Below are 25,538 nucleotides of genomic sequence, written 5' to 3' on the forward strand. Positions count from 1 at the left end.
CAGAGTTTATTTAATATCCACGATCCTGCATAAAGAACTATTGAAGAAAACTCCAGGGCAGCTAGAAAAACACAGGGAAAGTAGAGACAGGCACCGTGCCAGGTACTGGGACCACCTCTCCATCTGAGTCGGCTAATGGTGCAGAGGCCCTGCAGGTAACCCACATAAGGACAGCAGACCCTGGGACACCAGAACAGTGGGCAGCCCACCAAGAGCCGCATAACATCAGGGAATAAGTACAAAGGCAGGGAGCCAAGAGCGAGCCAGCTACAAAAAAGCAGAGCCAGACTTCATGAATACCAAGAGCTGGAAATCTGTAAAAGGCCAACACAGCATCACAGACTGTGTGAAATGGAAAGATCCCTGGTGATCACCCTGACCAACATAGTGCCCTTCCTCCCTCCAATGCCTCCTATCATGGAGAGCTCAGTGTTAAGCTGTTAAGCAGAACAGGGAAATGGAGGCATCTCTGTGGGGTAAGCAATCTTGCTTGGGACAAGCAAGGTTGAGGTGAGAAGAGAGTGAGGTGAACCAGACCAGAGTGTCAGAGCCTGAACAGAGTAATCCATGCATTGGGCAGTAGCACAGCGCAGGGTAACTGGAAACCTATGCAGGGAATAAAAAGCTGTGTAACCAGGACCTCATAGCATGGCATGGTGCCGACCAGGGTGTGACAGGCATCCACAGAAGATGTGCAGGGTCAGCCAGCAAAAGCCCAACTGGGTGGAAAGAACACTCATAGAAAGAGGAGAAAGAGGCAAAGATGGCAATGGGTTGATTGTAAACAAAGGGATGGATCATAAGCTGAGAAGAGAGCCTGGATATCATATCAGAGAAGGTATTTTCACAAATACGGAAAGGAAGGAACCTAGAAGGAATCCTGAGGTGCTGGACTGGTATTTAAGGTAACAATATGAGTCCATAATCTCCCATGCATGTAAGTAGATATATTAGTAACTATATGTCTTACTACTTGTATTCGACAGCATCTTCTCTGAGGCCTGTGAACACTACATTGGCTAATATTTTTTTTTTAAAAAACAGAGTTTCAAGAACTGGATCGAATCTAGCTTTGTGATACATGGAATGAACAAATAGAATTACTCTATCACCAAGGGCAGATGAAAGTAGTAGCATTGTTAAATGAGGACATACCAAGTCATCTAGAACCTTGGATACATGAAGACAAAGGTGTTACAAGAAAATAAACCATTTCTAATGAATATGGAAAAAATGAAGCAAAGAAATGCATGAGCATTTAGTGATTCCAGATTTCCAGCCACTGTTGAGTGGCTGAGGGCAGCCTGAATCCAGAAGCTGAAATAGTACTCATCTCTCACAGGAAGACAGCATTGCCTAGCTCTGTCCACTGACAAGGCTAGAGCCACAATGTCTAATAGCAATGAGGGCAGGAAGGGCCTAGGTCTTTGCCTTCAAATATCACATAGTATTTGAAGGTTCCCTGGAAAAATGACTACTTAAACACCAAGCTTTCTTTTTTAATTTTTTATTAATTTTTATTGTAAATCTGATGTACAGAGGGGTTACAGTTACATAGCTCATGTAATGAGTACATTTCTTTTTAAACAGTATCACCTCTTCCTTTGTTTTCCCCCAGTTTTCCCTCCAGACTCCCCTCACCCAGAAGTTGTATAGTTCATTTTCAACATAGTGTGCAGTAAGCTTCACTGCTGTATTTGTTCCCCCTTTGTCCCACCATTTCTGTGCTCCCTGTTACACTTCCCGAACTATACACAAACATCATTTTATATGATCATATGCACATAGCTATTGTGCCTTTGTGATCCTCTCCTAAGAATATACTCCTTTATACCAGGCTTTCTCAATGACTCTCATCTCTCTTTTTCCCTTCATTCTCAAACTAAACAAACATTGAAACGTCATCACAGTCCCAAAGCTAATGACAAAATTGAGTTTTGAAGCTGACTATTTTTTTATATCTTTCTATACACATTTAACTCCAGCGATGAACACCCATCTTCTAGTAAGATGGCCTTGCTTGCTGCTCCAGGTCTCATGTTTCCCTCCATCCTCTTAAGAACAATTATTAGAACCAAAAATTTAATAGTTCCTAAAGTGTATCATGTGAAGTCTTTATAAGCAAAGCTAATTAATTTGACAAGGGCTGAGAAAGTTGCATTTTGTATTCCTGTGTGTCTTCTAAAAATAGATCCTCTAATGTAGAATATGCAGCTGGACCCTAATAAATAGTTTATGAATCCAGAAGCTTTGGTCTGTGTAAGGAGCTGTTTGTTCACTGAAGTTTAAAAAGGCTTTTGAGTACAACCATAGCACAGAGAGTTCTACAAAAGATAAAACGGAATTTCACCCTAGTTAATTCATTTGAAGATTAAAGGACATGTGCCTATTCTCCAAGCTTCTTCCTACTGCTATACTAGAGTGACAACAGTGGCTTCTCTTGGATACCAAGACCTACTGCTTTCTACTGCCCCCCCCATACATCTGATGTCCCTACAGGCAATACATCAGCTAACAGCTGTCTCTCTTATCAAGTTCCAGAAAGGAGAAAGAAAAAACTTTGTGGAGGGCTCTGTTGACTGCAGATCTCCCATACTGGCCTCTGAGATGACTAATAATGAAGCCATCATCTAACACCAAGGACTCTGAGAGAAGAGAAACCTGATCTGGGATCATCCCTAAGGGTAGTGTCTCATAGATTTACAGAACTGTTTCATAAACCATACATCTATATGTGTCTTACTACTTGTATCCAGACAGCATCTTCTCTGAGACCTATGAACACTACATTGGCTAATATCTTTTTAAAAACAGAGTTTCAAGAACTGGATCAAATTTAGCTTTGTGATACATGGAATGAACAAATAGAATTACTCTATCGCCAAGGGCAGATGAAAGTAGTAGCATTGATAAATGAGAACATACCAAGTCATCTAGAACCTTGGATACATGAAGACAAAGGTGTTACAAGGAAATAAACCATTTCTAATGAACATGGAAAAAATGAAGCAAAGAAATACATGAGCATTTAGTGATTCCAGACTTCCAACCACTGTTGAGTGGCTGAGGGCAGCCTGAATCCAGAAGCTGAAATAATACTCATCTCTCACAGGAAGACAGCATGAAGGTTCACGATAGATAGATGGTAAGAGGGATAGATACAGTGAGGTGAGAGAGGAGAAGGATTTCAGAATCTTCTACAAATATGAAATGTTGGAGAACAGAATGTTGTCAATATAGGACTTGAACTCTGGGCCTGTGCACTGTCCCTTTGCTTTTTCTGCTCAAGGCTGGCACTCTATCACTCTGATTACCACTCTAATTCTAGATTTTCAGTAGTAGAGTCTCATGGACTTTTCTGCCCAGGCTGGCTTTGTATCTCAATGCTTAGATCTCTGCATGCCAAATATTTATGTTTTCCAAGTTCCTCCCTAGAATCACTGTCTCTGTCTCTAAGTGTAAAATCCAAACCCTTAAGTCTTGTTTCCAAATCCTTGAAAGAACAGAAGTATAACTAGATTTGGAAACTTTGACCCTAATTATAATCCAAAAGTTTAAGTGACTTTTCTGAGACCACTGATGCTAACTGACATCTATTCTTAAAGTCAAAACAAAAGCTAGTACCAATCAGGCCCTTGAGGTCCTAAAAATTAAGGCAAAACTCCATGGTAATAAACACAGCTTGGCACTGGCACAAAAATAGACCTGAGATCCAATGAAATAAAATAGCAAGTCCAGAAATGAACCCACAGACTTATAGTCATGTAATATTTGATAAGGGAGCCAAAAAAAAACAGTATGGAAGAAAGAGTCTCTTCAACAAATAGTGCTGGCAAAATTGGCTGCACAAGTGCAGAAAACTGAAGCTAGGTCCTTACATATCACTCTGCACCGGAATCAATTCCAAATGGATCAAAGACCTCAATGTAAGACCAGATACCTTGAAAATATTACAGGAAGGAATAATGGAAACACTGGGATCCTTGACATGGGTCAAAATTTTCTAATATCTAGTCTTTTTAAAAAGACTAGATAAATGGGATTGCATCAAACTGAAGAGTTTCTGCATGGCAAAGGATATAACTAGCAAGGTAAATAGAAAGCCCACAAAATGGGAAATCTTTACTAGCTAGGCATCAGACAAGGGCTTCATATCTAAAATATACTTAGAGCTCAAAAACTAAATCCCCCCCTCAAAAAAACCCCTCAAAGAAACACCAGCAAAATTAATAAATGGACTAAAGACTTACAGAGAGACTTCTTAGAAGAAATAAAAATGTCCAATAGACACATGAAGAGATGTTTGACATCTCTGGCCATAAAAGAAATGCAAATCAAAACAACATTGAGATTCCACCTCTTCCCAGCTGCAATGGCCATTATAAAGAAAATTAACAATAACAGATGCTGGTGGGAATGTGGCCACATTGTTGATAGGAATGTAAACTTCTTCAACTACTCTGGAAAGTAGTATGGAGGTTCCTCAAAATAGTAAACATTGAGCTTCTTATGACCCAGAAATCCCACTCCTGGACATTTATCCAATTGACCACAAACCAGGTAACAATAAAGCCACCAGCACAGTCATGTTCATTGAAGAATTGTTTACTGTAGCTATGATATGAAATCAACCCAGATGCCCCTCAGAGAATGAATGGATCAAGAAAATGTGGTATGTGTCCACGATGGAATTCTATGCTTTATTAGAAAGAAGAATATCACTCTATTCATAAGAAAATGTAAAGAAGGAAAAATTATATTAAACAAAGTAAGCCAGACCCAAATAAACAAAGGTTGCATGGTTTCTTTCTTTGCAACCATTAGAATGTGCCTCTAAATCTACAAGTAAACCCAATGGATAGTAAAAGATAAAAAAATTATACTTGGACATAATTAATTAAATGCGACTCTAAACATTCACGTGGTGAGACCAAGGAGAGGATATTCTTAGGAGAGGATCACAAGGGCTCAATAGCTATGTGTATATGATCATATAAAATGATGCTTATGGAAATGAATGCCAAGAAAGGGAAACAAGAATTTTTTTCTTTTTGTGGTTTTTTTCTTCTGTTTTTCCCCTTTTGTTGCTGTGTTTGATCTCTGTACCTTTTGTCTTGTATGTAAGTTTATCTGATTTGGGGAAGGGAAGGGCAAGCACAGAGATGGTGGGATAAAAATGAACTAATTAGTGATATTCACTAGATACTATGTTGAAAATGAACTATACAATATGTAGGCAAAGGAGTTGGAGAGGAAAAAATAATGAGGGAAGAGGTAATGCTTTTTAAAAAGAAAGTACTCATTATATAACTGTATATGACTATATAACTATATATAACTGTATATGACTTATATAACTGTAACTGCTCTGTATCTCACCTTTACAATAAATTTTTTTTTAAACTCAAGGAAGAAGTCATATTTAAGATCATACTAAAATATCAGTACTTCTTTGTTTCCTTTCTCGAATATCTGAATCTTCAGTAAAGTCTAATGTTGTGTTTTCAAATAGACATTCAAATTCATATTCAGAACTATCACTCTCTTGTTCAATGTATTTTATTCTACCTTCAATGTTTGCTTTTTAAATAAATGGTTGCAGTATGTGCCCAGATATCAGAGCCAGAAATCAGTATTCTTTCCCTTATATAACTCATTCTTCAAGGCCATGGTTCAACAACCCTACTTTTTAACATCCTGTTCCAAACTAAACTCACCTTCCATCTGGACCAGGCCAAAGCTTCCCAGTTGGATTCTCCAGATTCTATTTGCCCTCCAACTTATAAACAGAAGAAATTTTAACACACAAATGGGTAATATCTGCCTTGCATTGAGCCTTTCCATTACTGTTAGAATAAAACCCAGAATCATGTAAGGGGCTCACAATAGCCTGCGTTGCCTAACTCTTGCCTGCCCTACCAGTTTCTTTTTTGACCACTCTTCTTCTTGACCTCTACTCGTCCGTAAAAAGGCTCACAGAAAAGTTCAGAGCTCAAGCCCCCATATTGATATAAATAACTAATACTTTTCCAAGAAAAGATCACTTGGTTCTTTCCCTTCCACCTCCAATTCAACATGATGAGAGCCCAAAGATGACCCTGATGAATAGAAATGGTAGACAAAGGACTAAAAGACAAAGGGCTAAAACCAGCTTACTCGTATTTATCAGTCTGTAACACAAAGTGTTCATAGTGAAGAATGGAATTTCCACCAGCCAGAGGCCTGGTTCCAAAATCTCATGACTGAGTAAGCATGGTCTGACCAGGCGACCTCAAAGGTCAGGGGTCAGGGAGAATTCCTCTGCTGGAAGCAGAGTTAAGGGATAAACAAAGAATTTATTTCCTTGCCTCTGGTAAAGAACAACAAAGCCTGACACACAGGCAACTGGCAACTCAAATAAGTGGTTTCTACAAATGAGCCATGATGTCCAGGATCAGGAAGCAAGACAAGAAGCCTCTGGGGACAAATTTTCTTTCCCACACAGCCCTGCCAGTGCATCTCATTCCTCAGCTACATCAGTAGGCTTTGGTGGAGTTCAGGAACAAAAGGGCAGAAACCGTTACATTCTTCATGCATATGGAAAAGGAACCCTCAGGACTTCCCATCTAGGCCAAGAATTAAACTTTTCTTGAGGAACTGATACAACATGAAGCACATTCCTCCTCCAAAAAGGCACCAACACATTGAACAGATGTGTGTGTGTGTGTGTGTGTGTGTGTGTGTGTATGTGTGTGTTTGTATCAGTACTGAGGCTTGAACTCAAGGCCTGGTCACTTCACTGTCCCTTAGCTTTTCCACCCAAGGCTGGTATCCTTCCACTTAAGACATGCCTCCATTTCTGACATTTTTCCATAAGGAGTGGGTAATTCTTGCTGTACTTTGGACTGTGACACGCCTTGTAGCACTAAGGATAGGCCTCAGCCAGGTTCTACATTAATGTCTCCTTCTGAAAGTCAGCATGATGGTGAAAGCCGCAGTGTTTGGGAAGTTGTGAACCAAAGAAGGCCATGTAGCAGGTGCAACCACCTGCTTTTAGGAGCCACCATGGAACCCAGCCAAGGTGGTGTGCAGAGGCCAGACGGCATTGAGATGGTCAGAAGGTGGGTGCTCAGCCATTGTTCAAGTACTTGAGGAAATGTAATCTCACTCTGAAGTGACAGGCTGGAAGACAGGTCTACAGGAACCCTGAGCAGCACGACCATCAGTATTTGCCAGCATTCATAAATGCTAATATAAACGCCAGTGTTTAATGAATTTTTAATCACAGAAAATAGTCAAACATGTGAGCAAGATAAGGTGAAGGAAGCATGCAAGAAGAAATCAATAATGAGATAAAATAGAAGGGCCACTGTGATCAGATATAGGAGAAGTCCGCTTTAGTGTCAGTGGTGAGGAAAGGCCTTAAGCTGGGGTCTCAAGACAAGAAGAGAATCTATGTGGCAATCTAAGGGTAGAGGATTCTAGGCAGAGGGAACAGCATTTTCAAAGGCTGTGGAGCTACAGGGTGCTGGAGACAGAGAACATGTCAGTTAGATTAGACTACCCAGCACCCAGCACCTGAGGCAACGTGGCAGCAAGGGTCCAGGGAAATGGTCAGACCAGACGTGCTCTCAGAGCCAGGACGGAAGCTTCAGATTTCACTCCACTTTGAAGTGTAAGTAGTAAAAGACGTTTAAAGACAAAAATGTCACTGTTCTATAAATGTGTTTAGAAAGCTAGTCTGGCCACCATATGGAAAATAGTTTGCACAGAATCAGTAGAAGAGACATGGGAAACACTGAGGTCAATTCAGGGTCGAGATGGAGAGGATGGTGACTAAAACAGCAGAGTGTCCCAGCTTCTGTGTCTGTGATGAATCTTTGGTATGGAGGGTTGTTCTATACATTGTACGAAGTGTTGTAGCCACACTCCGGTACTCTACTCATAGAACAGCAAAAGTAGTTTTATCTGGCCTAGCTGTGACAAAATGTCTCCACACATTGCCAGCTATTCCTTGGAGAATAAAACTACCCCCATGAGAATAAATGGGCCAGGGTGTTAGCTCTACTGGTGACAGGAATGATAAATTCTAAACATCGTTTGAAGACAGAGCTGACAGGAATGACTGATAAAAAGAGATGCATTGTGTGAGAAACATGAGGAGTCCAGGATAAAATAGCACCCTAGATTATGAGCTGGGCAGCTGGAAGAACAGAGTTGCCATATATAGAGGTGGGCAGAGGGAAGGAGGAAGCTACTTGTCCTTGTGAACATGTACAAGGGAAAGTAGATTGTTAGAGTTTCAAGGAGATATCAGAATTAAATATGTGAACATAGAGGTTATTTACAGACACACAGAAATTGATGTTAGAGATATATGATAAATATGATGCTGTTTAGATAAACAGAGAACTTGATAAACAGACTAATACCAGATAGATTAGGTACGTGGAGATGATTTAACAAATTGTGACACCAGAGGACAGAACAGATGAAAGGCTAAGATGCTTCAGTGGCTAAGGAAAGGAGCAAAGGACACTGAATGAGAACTGCCATTGTGGCAAGCTGTATGATTATTTAGTGTCACTTAAGCGAGGAAAAAATGTATTTTAATTAGGAAATTTCATTCTGTCAAATGATGCCAAGGTATCATCAGGTTGGATGAAAACAAAGGAGGACCCACTAGCAGCACAAAGTTTACTAAGGACTTTTTGTTGTTGCTGTTGTCAGGTGCTGGGCTTGAACTCCAGGCCGGGTGCTCAAGATTACTGCTCTATCACTTTAAGCCACAGTTCCACTTCCAGTTTTCTGGTAGTGAATTGGAGATAAAAAGACTTTACTGCTCAGACTTTGAACTGCCGCAATCCTCAAATCTCAGTCAGTTTCAATGAAGTGACCCAACAACTTGGATAAAGAGATCTGACTTCTCTTACTAGGCCAAAAAGAGAACTGCCAAGCTGGGAAAAGGTGGCTTATGACTATAATCCTAGCTACTCAGGAGACTGCAATCTGAGGGTCGAAATACAAAGCTAGCCTGGGAAGGAAAAATCCTTGAGTCTCTTATCTGCAAATAAGCACTAAAAAGCTGGGAGTGGGAGTGACAAATTAAGGGACAGCACCCAAACCTTGAGTTCAAGCCTCACTACCAGCACAAAAGAAGGAGAGGAGAGGAAAAGAGAGGCGAGGAGAGAAAGAGAAAGAGAGAGAGAGAGGGAGGGAGAGAGAGAGAGAGAACTTAAGTACTTATTAACCACTTCAAAGCTAGTATCAAGAAAACCCATGTGAAGTAAGCAGAGATGGCTAATACGACTAGCCACATTTTTCACAGAGGAATGCTTGGAAAGGGCTGAGAGAGCTAAGGAAGTCATTACAAAGATGATTCTTGCTACAACATTCCAAACAAGTTGCAGATTTTAATGCCTGTGAGATATGGATCAAATGCACAGGACACTGAGACACTTAAGTTCTTCAGACTGAACTCATAGATGACATTAATGAAGCATAGGAACTAGTTCACATACAAGAGAAACTTATCCAAACACACCCCAAATTAATGCTCCAGATCTCCCCCCTGTGAATAAAATAGAATCATTCCAATAGGCCCACCACTACCACCCCCCCTTCCACAGTGGGGAAGCACAGAAGAAATTACTGTCTTCTCAGATTAATTTAGAATCCAAAAATTCTCCAAAATGAAAGATTTTGGAAATAAATGAGTGAATAAACTAAGGGAATACATTTACAACACAGTACCATTAATCTTTTCCCAGATACAGTCTGACCCAGGGAAGATGAAAAGCAACAATAATAACATAAAAATCAAAAAACACAACAACAATAACAACAATGCAAGGCAACTGTTCTACTCTGCTTGACAGCTCTATTCTCTACTCCCATTAACGACCCTATAGGTGGAGAAAGCTTGGTGACCAAAAGAAATGAGCAACTCCATAGCAAATACACATTAGTCTAATGCACGGCAGGACGTCTTAGGAGAAATGCCATCAGAGTAGGATTTGGGAGCTTCTTCCTGGCATTGGTCTGTGAAATGATTGTTTGAATGACATGACACTAAAAGCAAAAGCAGCAGTGCACAAGTCCACCAAGCGGAAAAGCCTCTGCATGACCACAGAACCATCGAGAAAAGGAGGAGACAACACAGGAAATGAGAGAAAATACAAATCGTATATTCAGTAAGAGGCTAACATTCCAAATACATAGGACTTCCTACAACTCGATAGGAAAAATTTTAAATGGGCTAAGACTTGGTGCGCATTTTTTCTAAAGAAGACCTACAAATGGCCACCAAATAACCAGCTACATGTAAAGGTGTGTGCTTTCACTGAGACCAAATGCAAACCAAAACCATAAGCAAGTTTTTGTTTTCTTTTCCTTTTGTTTTGTTTGTTCATTTATTTGTTCATTGGGAGGGTAAGGGGACACATAGAAATGGAGAGACAAAGGGTGAACAAATGCAGCAATGCTACTCGCTAGACGCTATACTGAAAATGAACTATACAACTTGTGGGGAGAGGGCAGGAAGGAAAAAACTGGGAGAGGGAGGGGGAAAGTGGCATTGTTCAAAAAATGTACTTATTACCTGACTTATGTAACTGTAACCCCTGTGTACATCACCTTTACAATAACAATAAATAAAATTTAAAAGAGCCATTAGCAGATCTTTTAGCACAGCCAATATCCAAAAGATAAAGATAATGAGTGATGAAGAGGAGAAGAGAACCCTTGTATACTGATGGTGGTTATATAAATTGGCATGCCCATTATGGAAAACAACAGGGTATTCCTCAGAAACTACAAGTAGAATTACTATATGATTCATCAATTCTATTTCTGAGGTACATATCCACAGGATTTTAAATATTTATAGTCAATATAGATAGATGTCCATAGATGAGTAGAAAGCATGAGAGACTTACAGAGTCATTTTTGGTGTCCAAAGAAAATAGATGGCAGACTCCCCCAACATACACACACACACACACACACACACACACACACACACACACACACACACACACACACACACACACACACACACACACAGAGATACTATAATCCACAGATGCCCAAATCCTTTATATAAAATGGTATAGTATTTGCATATAACTCATGTACATTCCCTCCATGTACTTTAAATCATCTGTAGGTAAAACATACATAAAACTAATATTCTAAAACTCCAGAGCACTGATGAAAGAAATAATAAAGAGCTAAATAAATTGAGATGTAAACACTGTTTACAGACTGGAAAAGTCAACATAGCTAGATGACAGTTCCCCCATGTACATTAATAGGTTTAATAGAATTACCATAAAAATATAAACAAGTTTTTTTTTCTTTGTAAATGATAGTCTCAATTTTTCTTTTCTTTTCTTTTTTTTTTTTGGTCAGTTGTGGGGCCTGAAGTCTGGGCCTGGGCGCTGTCCCTCAGCAATTCAGCTCAAGGCTAGCACTCTACCACTTGAGCCAGAGCACCACTTCTGGCTTTTTCTGCTTATGTGGTGCTGAGGAATCGAACCCAGGGCCTCATGCATGCAAGGCAAGCATTCTACCATTGAGTTACCTTCCCAACCTTGATAGTCTCAATTTCTATTGAAATGGGGCCCTTGTCTGTTATACAGCTAGTGAAGATCTTCTTCCAGTCTTTCTATTTATCTTGTTCCCTATGTCCTTTGTCATGCAGAAACTCTGCAGTTTAATGCAACCTCATTTATCCAGCCTTTCTTTGATTTGTTGTGCTTCTGGATCTTAATTTAGGAAGTTTCAACCTGTGTCAAGGAGCCCAGTGTACCCCCTATCCCTTTCTGTAATATTTCCAGGGTGTCTGCTCTTACCTCAAGGTCTTTGATCATTTGGAGTTGAGTCTGGTGCAGGGTGATATACAAGTATCTAACTTCAGTTTTCTACATGTATAGCCAATTCTGCCAGCAGCATTTGTTGACGAGGCTGTCTTTCTTCCATCTGATCATTTTGGCTCCCTTATCAAAGATGAGGTGGCCCTAGGTCTGTGGGATCATTTCTGGGTCTTCAATTCTATTCCACTGGTCTTCAGGCCTGTTCATGTGCCAGTACCAAGCTGTTTTTTTATAACTAGAGCTTTATAATAGAGTTTCAAGTTTGGTATTCCTATTCCTCCAGCACCGTTTTTCCTGCTAAGGATTGTTTTGGCTATTTGGAAATTCAAATCACTCAAATACATTTGAAAGAAATGAGAGAAATCAGTCTACTAGATTATTGCCACTGCAATAAAGACTTACTTTATTGGTAAAACAGAACCTAAAACTCAGAAATATATCCAAGTGAATTTTGCAAAAAAATTAAAAGACATTTAATGAAAAAAGATGGCCTTTAAACAAATAGTTCTGGAGCATTTTAGATATCCATAGGTAATTTTTTAGATGGGGGTTGATAAATAGAGGAAGGGAAGGGGGATAGGAAGAAGGTTAAAGAAGGAAAAGAAAAAAGAACCACCAAAGTCTCACATTTCATACAAAAGTTAACTAAAAAAGGGATTATAACTAAATATGGGAAAATCATGGGGCTGGAGATAAATGAGCACGGGTTAGAAAGGACATGAGGGAATTCTTGTGATGTAAGTATTTGACATTTTGACCGTGTCAATGTTGAAATCCTGGCTGTGATATTGTATAGTGATTTTGCAAGATATGACCATTGAAGGAAACTAGGTAAAAGATACTGAAATCTTCCTGTGGTAGTGCTTGCGACTACCCTGAAAATTTAAAGTTTTACAAAAAGAAAATGTCTCATTCAAATGTTTAGTCTACATAGAGTGGAAACAATAAATTTCAAGGTGACAAAAGAGAAAGGAAACCTTAAGGCAAGAATGGAGTGGAAGCTGACGCTGGATGTCCTAGGAGAGAGCCAGAATCACTTCAGATGAGGAATCAAGATTTAGTTCCCCAACAAGGGCTTGAATAAAGGCCAGGGTTTATGATTGAAACAAAGATGGTATTCACATGTTCATTTTAATAGAGGCATAACTCAGAAATGCTTTGAACAATAACTAAACAATGCCTTTACTATAGATAGGATGTGTGTGTGTGTTTGTGTGTGTGTGTGTGTGTGTGTGTGTGTGTGTGTCTGTTTACTCACCCAGGTACAGGCCCAAAAAGTGAAAATAGAAAGCATTGGTAGAAGTAGAGTATCCCATAAAACTCACAAACTCAATTCTGTGTCTGGCATGAGTGTAGAGTTTAACAACATACCTTTATTTTACACTCTCTTCCCATGCAGAGAAATAAACTGAAACACCACTCATTTGGAATCAATCCTTTAGAGCCCTTGCTAGCAAAAAAACTCAAAATTACCTCCACCAGGACTTTCACCCTTGCTGAAGCCAAACTCAGAGTATAACTGGTTAAAGAACAGTTCCTCCATCAAACAACTTAGCATGGACCAAATCCACTAAACTGCTCAAGAGAAAGAAGTCCCATCATTTCAAAGCTATGAAAGTTCTTTTGGAAGAAGAATGCTGAAGATGATAGAGATGATGGCTGAGAGATGTTAAGCAGGGACATAGGCTCATTCAGTCTCAGCTCATCCAGAGCTGTATGAGAGAATGTATAAGGTTATCCCACAGCTTCCAATAAATGACTTTTCTAGGGTCTTCAGCTTGAAACCATCTATGTCTAGTCCAGGGAAGACTAAAGGAGCTCCAAATTACAAACACCTCTAAGAGAATATGGCCTCCAATATCACACTGAAATGACAAATCGAAAGCAAAGATTATACCAGCCCTGAATCTCAGGAATGATGATAGCAGATGCTCTGGTTATCATGTAAGTGTTCCCTACATAAGAAACGTTTACAAGCAACGCATGGTGGCTCACTCCTATAATCCTAGCTACTCAGGAAGCTGAGATCTGAAGATCATGGTTCAAAGCCAGCCCAGACAGGAATGGCCATGAGCCTCTTATCTCCAATAAATCACTCAGAAAACTAGAAGTGGCACTGTGATTCAAGTGGTTGAGCACTAGTCTTGAGCTGAGGAGCTCAGGGACAGTGCCCAGGCCCAGAGTTCAAGCCCCACAACCGAAAAAAAAGAAAATAAATATTTTCAGTTGCTAACTCTACCCCTGGAAGGCTTACAGCCTTCCTGTTATTCTATGAATCTTGGCATGGGGTTGTTTCAGGATAAAAAAGGAACAAATATACTGGAGGTCAGACCTCATATATGTGGTCAAGCAAAGACAGACACAAGTCTACCCATTATTCATTTGACTAAGACCATGCTAGGTGAGCACTGACAAAATTTTAGCATATTAGTGAATGAGCTTAGAACCAATCAAGTGACATGCTAACAGAAAGAAGATCATTTGGCTTTTGGTGCCTTTTTTTTAAACAGCCATCTTTTGATTGTCATATTGTATATGAAAGGCTCCAACATAATTCCAATCAAGTGTTTCTGACAAGATGATTCTGAATTCGTACTAAAAAAAATTTCCATCTTTTTGGCAACCACTCTATCTGAAGTTGAATCTGCAAATGTCCACATGATGGCATTCACTTCCTTCCACCTGGAATCTAAAAAGATCCAGGTATTCTATTCCCACACCTGGAATAATTCTTAACCATGTGCAAATTCCCTTACAAAGCCCCAGATGAATGTAGGAAGCCATTTAACGCAGATGTTCTTCCCTCTCAATGGTGGCTAGAGTAACAGAAGCTCATGCCCCTAATGAACACCTGCTCAGTGTAGACAGTGCTCACTGCACATCAGGATTCACATCATTCCCTGTGCCTGTCCTTTCTTTGGGATCACAGGTGCTTTCTCCTGCTCCCCTGGTCTCAAAAGGTAGGTGGAAATGTTACTTCCAGGTAGTCTTTTGGAAATGAGAGCACTTAGATTAGAGAGAGAAGATGAAATGTGAAGCCAGAACGAACCAAGAGGATGAAAACCCAGGCAGAGCAGAGAGATGTGTCCCCAGTTCAACCCACATGCCAGAGGCCAGAGAAGAGAGAAAGAAGGCCCCATGGTTAATTCTGTGGGCTTTGTGATCTAATTAGGGGAACTATGCTATATTTGGAAATCCAGGTGTCTAGGCAAAGACAAAACTTTACAACTGTTGTATGAAGAAACTCATCCCTGGGTCCTTCAGAAAGTTGAACAAAATTTTACAATGCTGTGTCCTTGTTTTCCCACAGTATTGAAGCAAAGCCAAATTATGCATCTCCAAGAAAAACAGGGCCCTAAGTTATGAAGGGTAGACGTTTTCAGCAAAGTGCCTGTGGTGACAGGGGTACCGGGGACAGGTGCTTCATGAATGGGAGAATGCCAACATCATTAGCAATTTGGCTTGGCTAACTTCACATTCCACCACAGACACTTTCCCAACACCGAGCCACATCCCTCAGCCTCAAACTAAACTTATTTTTAAAGTACAGGTCAATCAGATGTAGCATATCATAGCAGAAACATCTGGACTCAAGTTACCTTGCACAGTATAGTTATTCAGGTTTTCTCTTTTTATTTCCCAAAATTTTCAAATGCTAAAAATGAGTACAGGGAGTGGGACAGTGTATATAATCCACATCATAAACCATATAACCCAGTACCTGGCATATGAGAAACTAAAGGAAGAATAATAGTAGTGAATATTCCCTGAGTAACATAATTCACCAAACACCCATACTCATGCATCCAGACTCTTAATGGGAACCTCTTAGCAGATGGTCTACAGGCTGAGATGTAAGCCTGGAGAGACTTTAAAGGCAGAGGAGAGATGCCTGCTCCAGCACTCACCAGTCCGTGGCAGGCACTGAGAGTTGCTGTTCCAACTGTGACGCCCTGTTGAAGAACTGTACCCCTCAGATGGCAGGGAGGCCCTGAAGCAGCCACCATCTTAGCATGGGACAGGTTCCCATATCTCTTCTCCACGATGTAACTATTGGAAAGGAATCTCCGATTGACTGTCAAGTTAAACATCAGGTCCTTCTCCTCGTGTGCAATTTTATAGTATACTCGGTCCTGGGAGCCATCCACGTCTCTCTTGCTCCTGCTGGTGGAGATGGGATGGTTCAAGCCATAGGATAGAAACTCCCCATAGGCATCCACACGGGCAGGTCCCACCATGTAGTACTCCGGCAGGGCCTTGATAAAATGCTCTGGGAGGGAAAAAGAAGACAGAAAACTGAGACCCCAAGGCTGCATAGCATAGCAAAGCCAATTGCACTGGCAAGTTCGATTCTAGCTTGCTGATTGCAAAGCCTACTGTTTATCTGAAGCTTAGAGAGCCTTTCCCTGGTGCAAATACAGTCGGCATGAAGTCCACCAAACAATTCAGGTTTACACACGATGTGCAGTGGTCAGAGCAAATGCTTAAGTAGAACTCTGGATATCAGATGACTTTATCAGACAGCTTAAGATGAGCAGTAGAAATTCATGAGAAACACTGCTAGGAAAGGAGCAAGATCTCAGGCCGAACAGGGACAATGCACATCCAGAGTTTACTGATACAATTTACAGAGCCTCACAGTTCATGACAAGGTGCTTTACATGCCTTGGGAACTTCCTGCTAAATCAGCTTAGAGGAAAATATTGAAGGCACAGTGAACCCTCCTAGACACCTTGAGAGATCTCGCACAGGGACAGCCTCAGTGCTCACTGGTGACAGGAAGAGCATGCAAAGGAACTTGGGGACTTAACGGTTATAAAATATACTAAGGAAGTAAAATGGTGAGGAAACGTATTGGGATCTCAGCATTGGCTCCAAATATGAAATTTTTCATTTAGAAATGCAAGACAGGGACACTTGTTCTTTCCACACACAAGAATAAATATACTTTCTGACTCATCCAAAATTAACGCCCCCCCACCACCACCCCCTTATTTCAGTGTTTTCAAATAACAAAGAATCTAACTAGCAGAGAGTTAGTCATCCACTCCAGATTATAGACTAAAGCAAACCATCAACCACTTCATAAACTAACCTTTTACTTCAGAAGAAAGGAAGGAAGGAAGGAAGGAAGGAAGGAAGGAAGGAAGGAAGGAAGGGAGGGAGGGAGGGAGGAAGGGAGGGAGGGAGGGAGGGAGGGAGGGAGGGAGGGAGGGAGGGAGGGAGGGAGGGAGGGAGGAAAACAATCTGTTTGCCACCTCCCAGCAGTGTCTTTGTACTTCCTAATTTGAAGTAGTTTGCTCCTATTACTTTCCTAACTAAAATGTCTTTTGCATTCTACCAAAACCCCATTTAGGTTTTAAAGCTCAAACTCAAAAAAATCAAGTATAGTGGCATGCAACTGTAATCCTAGCCACTCCAGTGTGTGAGGCAGAAGGATGCAAAGTTTAAGTCCAGGATGATTTAAAACATCACAAGCAAACATAATAACAAGAAAAATGGAAAGGAATGGGGGTAGGACAAGAGAGGGAGGAGAGAACAGAATAGTATCTAACTCACATCTCTTCCTCTTTGTCCTTACATATCCAAGGTGGTTTCTATTGTCTTTTGTTTATCCTTGAATCTTTTGAAGCTAGACCCTTAACATTATAATGTCTCAATTCATATGTGTTAATGTGTTACTAGTGGGTGGTTAAGAAGGGGAAGAACCCAGATTCTGGACATCTGGGACCAAGACTGGAACACACACACACACACACACACACACACACACACACAAATAAAGGCGAGAGAAAGTGGAAAGGAGAAAGGAAGAGACAGACAGAGAGACAGAGAGACTAAGAAAGTACATTATTAAGGGAAATGGCCTTCTGGAGCTAGGAGGCTCAAGCACAAACACATGGTTGAAAATTTCCATTTTCTAGGATTTGGAGAATATGGGAAGAGTTTATGGTAATGATAGTGGGCTGATCTGAGGGAAATGACTTGGTAGATTTTTGGAAAGGATCTGAGCATGTACATAGTTGCCGTCCCATGGTTCTAATGTATATGAATGAGATGAATGCATCAGTATGAGACTGTAAGCAGGAATTTGTTGTGAAAATGTCAGGATCAGGACTCAGGGGTTCTGCGGTGCAGGTGCTTTAGTTCAGTGAGGAACTATTCTGCAGGTTGTCTACCTCTAGGGAGCATTAGTAACTACACACTGATCGCTAATTACCTCCAGAGAGGGGTGGCTTATGCACTGTACTAGGACGGCAGATAGGACTTGTGAGAATTGTTTGCTAGGATGTGACTAGGAGAGAGGGTTGGTTTTACATTCTTTCCCTATAGCTAACCTGCCTCGGTTGTGTCAGTACATATGTTTGTAGTTGGTTCATTAAAAGAAGTAGACAGGAGGATACAATTACAAAGCAGCTTTATTTTCCTCCCAGTACACTGCCTTCAGACATAATATATGGGACCCTTCTTCCAAGCATTGGATAAAATATGGGGAAGTAGCCAGAGTTTCCATTCTCAGGTACTAATAAACAGTATCCATTTTAGATGTTTTAAGTCCAGACCTGTTTCTTCCCACTGCAACAGCTAACCATAGAACATGAGGATACATTTTAAAAGCCCAATGAAGAATAAGAAAAAGCAAGTTTATGGGGGAATATTTATTATGAATGGAAAGCACCTAAAACACATACAATAGAAAGTCTTTCAGCAGATATGTAAACAAAAACTACACATGGGAAATATTAAAGTGGCTTAAGGAGCCAAGTGCAACCTTGAGCAAAAAAAGCTCCAGAGCTCAGGTTCAGAGTTCAAGCCCCAATATCAGGACCTGAAAACAGAGGCCACAAGTTTTATTACTGAAACTCTGAGTGAAGAAACTTCCTGAGAAATATTGTGGACACCAAGTATATTCTCAAGCCCATTCTCAAAATAGGAGACACCAAGTATATTCATATATTCTACCTTCTGCTTATGAGGAAAAAGCAAGGCAGAAGAGAATCTTTCTGCATTTTCAGAAAGTTTCAATTGAGTCTGCTTCACTGTGGAGCATATCATGAATGTGTGCGTCATACTTCCACGATGGCAGTGTTTATTTCTGTTCTCTCTGATTTTAGTATCTATACTGTTAAAGTGATTTTGATTTATACTTCCTCTTTCTATTTATTCCTGTGTTGAAGTGAAAGACTAATTGCATCTCTAAGACTCCTTACTAAAACGGGCAATAACATTCCTGCAACAGATAACTTGTTTTCATAATGTATTCCACAGGTTGTGGTAACTGTGCAACAGTATTTCTATTACAGAAAGTAACATGTTGACAAATTGTGGAGAATTGTGTAGACTCCTTCAAGATTGTGAAATATGCCACAAGAGGGTGAATTGGCCTATCAACCTTGGTACTCAACACTCAACCCAGAAGACCTTATTACAAACAAAATTGATTTTGTTATTTTTTTAACTTTACAAGGATGCAACATAGGCTAAGGAGTACAGATTACTTTGAATTTAGTTCTTTACCAAGCTAGTAATATTTGTATAATTCTCTTATTAGAAGTGGTAGCAGCAGGGCTACATGATGACAAAGGGAAACAGCCTATACACTATGGTGAATTGTATTGCTAAGCTATAATGTAATAAATGCAGTATTGACTTAACAATATTTCTGATTTATGAACCACATCATATGTCAAGCATCATCTGTACAGAAATTTTTAAAACCTAAAGAAATATAATTGGCTGCAGAACATAGTATGTTGTACACAACCCAAGTATTTCCTGTTGTTCTGATATTTGTGAATCAAGTAACCTTGGAGAAGTTATAGCACATTTTCACATCTCAACTAGCCATGTGGGAAAAATATTGAGCAGAAACTAATCAAATCTGTCTGCCTACAGTGCTAGATAAGATTAGATTTGTCTAGAACTAAAGTCTTGACTCTAGCTAAGTATAGTGGCTATAGAGATCAAGAGGATCTTAGTTTGAGGCCAGCTAAGACAAAAAGTTAGGGAGACTGCATTAAAAATCAACAAGCCAGGCATGGTGGCATAGGACTGTGATCCCAGTCAGGCCAGAGACCATTGGTGGGAGGATCATGATCTAAAGCCAGCTCCAAGGAAAAATGCTAGACCCTTCCTGAAAAATACCTAGAAGCAAAAAAGGGCTGAGTATGTGACACAAGTGGTAGAGTGCTTGTCTAGCAAGCAGGTGCGTAAGCCTGAGTTCAAATCCTGGCATCACTAAGAGAGATTAGCTAGTATGTGGCTCTGTTTCCAACAATGAGATGCTGTGAAACTCCCTTCAATCTCACGGTGAGGTAGCATTTAGTAAGAATTCAAGGAATACATATTGACTGACAGACTAGCCATCTTCTCCCGTTCCTCATCTGTAAAAATAAGGATGAGTGAGATGATTTTTTAAGTGGTTTGCAAATTTAAGTGTTCAGAATTCGGATGCAATTCAAAAATATTATCAAAGTGGAAATGAAAGGTCATTTACAAGCAACATTCAGGCCAACCACCTATTCCCAGGATTGTTTGTTTGTTTGTTTGCTGGAGTTCCCAGGATTTTTTTAAAAAAGAATTTCCTTATTTCCTTTTCTCATTAGCTTTTCTGTCTCTGTCTGTGTGTGTGTGTCTCTCTATCTTCTTACTTTAAAGTGAGAGTCAGTCTAAAAATCTCTACTTGGAACAGAGTGAACTACTTGCAAATTCATTAATGATTAAATTGGTCCAGAAAAACCTTAAAACCTGAAATTATTTTCATTACTTTTGAACCTAAATATATACACAATACTAATATGCTTGGGGTATGACAGCTATTTTTCAACCTGCAATTATCTCAGCAGGTAACTAACAGTCAAGGTGACTAGGGGAAGAAGCACATCTCACTTTGCAGAGAGGAAGGAACAGAGCCCAGCAGTATTTGTTCCCCACCAGGCTGAATTCCCTTACAAAGGCGTGGAACAAGCCTAACTGAAATGCAACCCAAGAATGTGTGTCTTTGAACTAAATCATCTCTGAGTGCCCTGGGAGTTGCTTGCAGGCTGTGTGTGTGTGTGTGTGTGTGTGTGTGTGTGTGTATACGTGCACGCTGGAGCACATGCGCACTGTCCCCAGAAGAAAGATTTTTCACAAAGGGACTGTTTTTGAAAGAACAACAGCACTGCTATTTTAAACTTGGGGGTGGGAAATGGTATCTGGAAGGTTTACACAAGCCAGTGCTGGCTGATTGACATCTAACCCCAGTGTTTGCAGGCTGTGGCTTCCAAGTAAAGTCCGGGGAGGGAGGGACTTGTATCTATCTGATAGTTCTCAAAGTCACAGCACTGGAGTTGTCCAGTAGTATTTAAACTTTGCAATGTGGGCAGAAAACTCTGAATAGCAATCACCTAAACATGAACAAGCTGGTGAGGTTTGTGGCCCAGTGTGGCCTTGGGAATTAAAGAGATTTCAGAAAGCTGTGGAGGACACTTTCAGAGATCTAAACACAGTCAGCAAGCAGAAGACCTGCTGGACTCTAACTCAACTCTCTATGTGTACATATGTATGTGTGTGAGAGAAACAGAGAGACAGACAGAGAGATCTATTAGAGACTAGCAATAGATTGCTACCTGACAATGTCTCAAGAGCATGGTCTCAAGAGTCCCATATAAAACTTGGCTGCACCATTGCTACAAGCTCTCCAAGCATCAGTCCCTGCCCACCCCATCTGTAAAGCAAGGATGGTAGCAATGGTAACTGCACCCAGAGGGAGGTTGCAAGTGTGGGAGTGGGCTGACCCAAGCCACTAGTGCTATTCTGGTTGTTCCAACCCCCACCCCCCACACACACCATGCACCCTCCATAATCCACACACATACACACTATGCACTCCACACACATCATGCACTTCACACACACCATGTACCCCACACACCATGCACACACATACACCATGCATGCTGCGGTATACACACCATGTACCACACACACACATACACACCATGTACCACACACACACACCGTGTACCCCACACACACACACACACACCATGTACCACACACACACACACACACCATGTACCACACACACACCATGTACCACACACACACATACCATGTACCACACACACACACACACCATGTACCACACACACACACACACACACACACACACACACCATTTACTGCACACCAAACAGGAAAGTTTTTGGTTGTTCACCTTAAATAATAATAATTAATAGACTTCTCACCAGAAAACTTTTTGTGCTTTCACAATACTCAGAAAGAAAAAGAGCCAACTGTAACTAGCTATGCAGGACAGAGAACAAGAGAAAGAGGTAAGTGTCCCACAAAAGGACTGTTGTTTTAAAACACACACACACACACCCCTAAATCTTTCCAGGAAACCCAAACACAGCCAAGTGTGCTCAGCAGGGGGCAGGGGGCGCAGGGAACCACATTTCCTCTTTCCCTGAACAGTTTTAAACTAACTGGAGAAGCTACAATGATTGCCTGTGGTCAGCTGGAACTTTTATAATAAAAATAATTTTCCATGTCAGAATCTGAAGAAGAAAAAAAGAGGCTGAAACAAAAACAAGCAAAGGAAGAGAGAGACAGAGACAGAGAGAGAGAGACAGACAGAGAGACAGAGAGACAGAGAGAGGGAGAGAAAGAGGGAGAGAGGGAGAGAGAGAGAGAGAGGGAGGGGGGAGAGGGGGCGGGGGGGGGGGGGGCTGCTCGTTGCTGAGTCTCTCAAAGACTGCAGATTTCACTGCGTGGAAGGAGCAGGCGCTCGCCTTTCTATGCCCATCCGGGCATCCTCACTCACCTCAAGCTTAGTACTAAGTGAGCCCCAGCCTCGATTTCCCTCCCAGCAGCCAAATGCTTCGCGGGGCTTCCCTTCCGCCAAGTGGGGGAAGGAAAAAGGAGCAATCAAGTCCCTCAGGTCTTTGCACCACTGTTTTAAAAGAAAATAATAATAACAATCACCATCATCATCATCATCATAAGCCACTAACCTTGCCTGGGGTCCGGGAAGCGAACGGGGGGGCCTGGGTGCGGCTGAGGCTGTCTTCCACGGCAGAGCGCCCCCCAATGCAGGAGCTGAGCCACCACAGCGAGCGCCGCCAGCCGGCTCCTCCGCGCACATGGCATGGTGCGGCTGTGCGAGAGACCAAAACTCCAAAAAGTTTCAGCTCTCGGCTCCCGAAATCAAGTCCCCGCCTGCGGGCGCGCGCGAGCGCATGGTCCGGCGCGGGCAGGGAGCGGAGCGCCCACCCAGCGGCCGCGATCTCTCCTGGCTTTTTTGTTTTTGTGAAGAGGAAAGGGGCTAGGTCACTGTTCCCCCGCCTCCCCGCTCCTGAAAGGGGAATGAATCAGCTGTGAGTGTCTGCTTTCAGCCGGGTGTGGAATGGGTCAGAGTGGGAGGCGCGGCCCACCCCCAGCTCCCCACCCCTCCGCCTTGGCGGCCAGCTGGCGCATCTTCCTCCCTCCTCCCCGTGCTCCTCCGAGCCCTACCCGGGGCCCCTAGCCAGGAGGGAGACCCGGGTGGGCCACCCTGAGCCGCCCCAGGACACGCTGCCCCCAGGCCCTCGGCTCAGGACCCTCCCTTTATTGGCGCCACAGGTTAAATACAGTGATGGGCGCGGAGGGGACCCCACTCCCTGTGGGGCGCTCCCCTCCCTGCGCTCCTCTTGTGAGTTCCAGGACTGGCTTTAACTTTGCTCTCTTAGGACTCCTCGCTCAGTCACGTGGGGCTCCCTGCGATCCTCTTTTCAGGACAAGCTAACATGTGCCACTTAAAAACCAACAGGCAATTTTTCTCTTTGCCAAGTCACACAAAGGGGGAAATGGTCCAAGCTAATCTGCCAGCTTGACCCTGGACAAGAGCCTTCCTGGGCACAAAGAGGGGACTTGGAGCAGATGCTTCACAGGCCTTGCGAGTCTACAGGTCAATGCCTGCTTTTCCACTCTCAGGAATCACATCCACTCCCGAAGAAGAAGCCAGCTGTCAGTCCAAGAAGGTTTCAAGGTGTGTCTTCAGTTCACCTGCGCCGGCTGCTCACCACGCGAGCTGGGGCAGTGCATTGAAGACGTCTAAACTTCATCCTAAGTGAGGGAATGCCACAAACCACTGGGTCCTTGCCAGGCATCCTGAGAATTCACTGGGATTAATCGGGCCAAAATTCTTCACCTCCAGGCTGAAACAGGCATCCTTACTCCATTCAGAAGGAATTTGGCTCCAATGCGGAGGTCTCCCTGGCTGACAACCAACTCTCATGCCTTCAGCAAGATATTCGGGGTACCAGCTCACCCAACCTTACATAGGTTTACAAGGCAGTCAAACCAACCTCAGGGATCCAAACATGAGGCATTCCTTGCCAACTTAGGATGCATGGTCTGAAGAAAAGGTATTTTTTTTTTTGAGGTGTGTATGTTAGTTTTGTTGCTGGTACAAATTATAACCAACTTACTATCCTAGGGTGGAGAGTTCTGAAACATGTCTCATTAGGCTGAAATTGAGGGCTAGCACAGCCATTATTTGGGAGAATCTGTTTTCTTGCCTTTTCTACCTTCTAGAAGCTGCCTGGGTTGGCCTGTGGCTCTCTTTCTCCATCTTCAAAACCAGGAATGATGGATTGAATCTTTCTCACATAATACTGACTTTATTCTCCACCTCACCTCTAATATTTCCACTTACAATGACCCTGGAGTTACATCAGGACCCTACCCTTGTCAGATAGGATTGACTCTTTGCACTACTTAGCAACTCTAATTCCAGGTTCATCCTTAAATCTTTTTTGCCAGGTAGCGGAAGATGTTAGGTTATGTCATAATGGGCAAATCTAGGACCTACTCTGGGCCTTTGTTCCTGTCCTGTAAACATCCTAAGTCAAAAGAGATTCAGATATGGCTGTCATATCAATATACAACATCATTTCAGCACTACTTTGGGTTTGAATTCTTTGTGGTGGCATTTTCCCACTTTTGCTTTTTGTCTTTTTTCCTCTTCACCTCCCCCTTTCCTTTCTTGCTCCCCCCCTTCATCTTGTTTCTTCTTGCTGTTTTAATAATTATCATCATCTTGTAATGTCTTCACTTGTAATGTAAAGTCATCTTGTAAAGTCTTCACTCACTTAAGTACAGTGGATAAGAAGGGTGACATACAGTTGGCATCCTCAGAATGTCTTGGCTAGTGGCTTAGCTCATTATAGCAAAGTATTTTCCATGTAAATATATAAATTGTGACAAAAGATCTAAGGCACCCGTCACAAAGAGCTCCCTCTGTTCATACTTTCCTAATAGTCTAAATTATGGCTGAAGTTCAAGGAAAGTTAGTCCCGTACAGACTTCAAATCTGCCATTCACTGCTTAGACAAAAGACACTGACAAAATCACCATAAAATTTGTAACTCAGCCCTAGGCATCACAAATGAATATGCCACCCAAAACAAGACTTCCTGTTTAGTAGTTCTGCTTAAATACCACAATCACTATCTTCTTAAAAAACATCAACATACAGGGGCTGGGAAGTTGGCTCAGTGGTAGAGTGCTTGCCTTGCATGCATGAGGCTCTGGTTTGATTCCTCAGCACCGAAAAAGCAGAAAAAGCTGGAGTGGTACTGTGGCTCAAGTGGTAGAGCACTAGCCTTGAGCTGAAGAACTCAGGGATAGTGCCCAGGCCTAGAGTTCAGTCCCCCA

The 25,538-nt window shown here is 41.8% G+C and overlaps 1 protein-coding gene across 1 annotated transcript in view; it reads right to left on the bottom strand.

The window, feature by feature from the left end:
• Adamts12 (ADAM metallopeptidase with thrombospondin type 1 motif 12) overlaps window positions 1-22,991 on the bottom strand; it is a 237,724-nt gene extending 214,733 nt beyond the window's left edge. The window contains exons 1-2 of the mRNA XM_042690638.1: window positions 22,856-22,991; window positions 15,764-16,125 (exon numbers count right to left, since the gene is read on the bottom strand). Of these exons, the coding sequence (XP_042546572.1) occupies window positions 15,764-16,125; window positions 22,856-22,991 (498 nt within the window). The remainder of the gene's footprint in view (window positions 1-15,763; window positions 16,126-22,855) is intronic.
• Between the last annotated feature and the right edge of the window lie 2,547 nt (window positions 22,992-25,538).

Source organism: Dipodomys spectabilis, unplaced genomic scaffold, assembly GCF_019054845.1.
Source record: "Dipodomys spectabilis isolate Male_0828 unplaced genomic scaffold, ASM1905484v1 ptg000138l, whole genome shotgun sequence".
NCBI lineage: Eukaryota > Metazoa > Chordata > Mammalia > Rodentia > Heteromyidae > Dipodomys > Dipodomys spectabilis.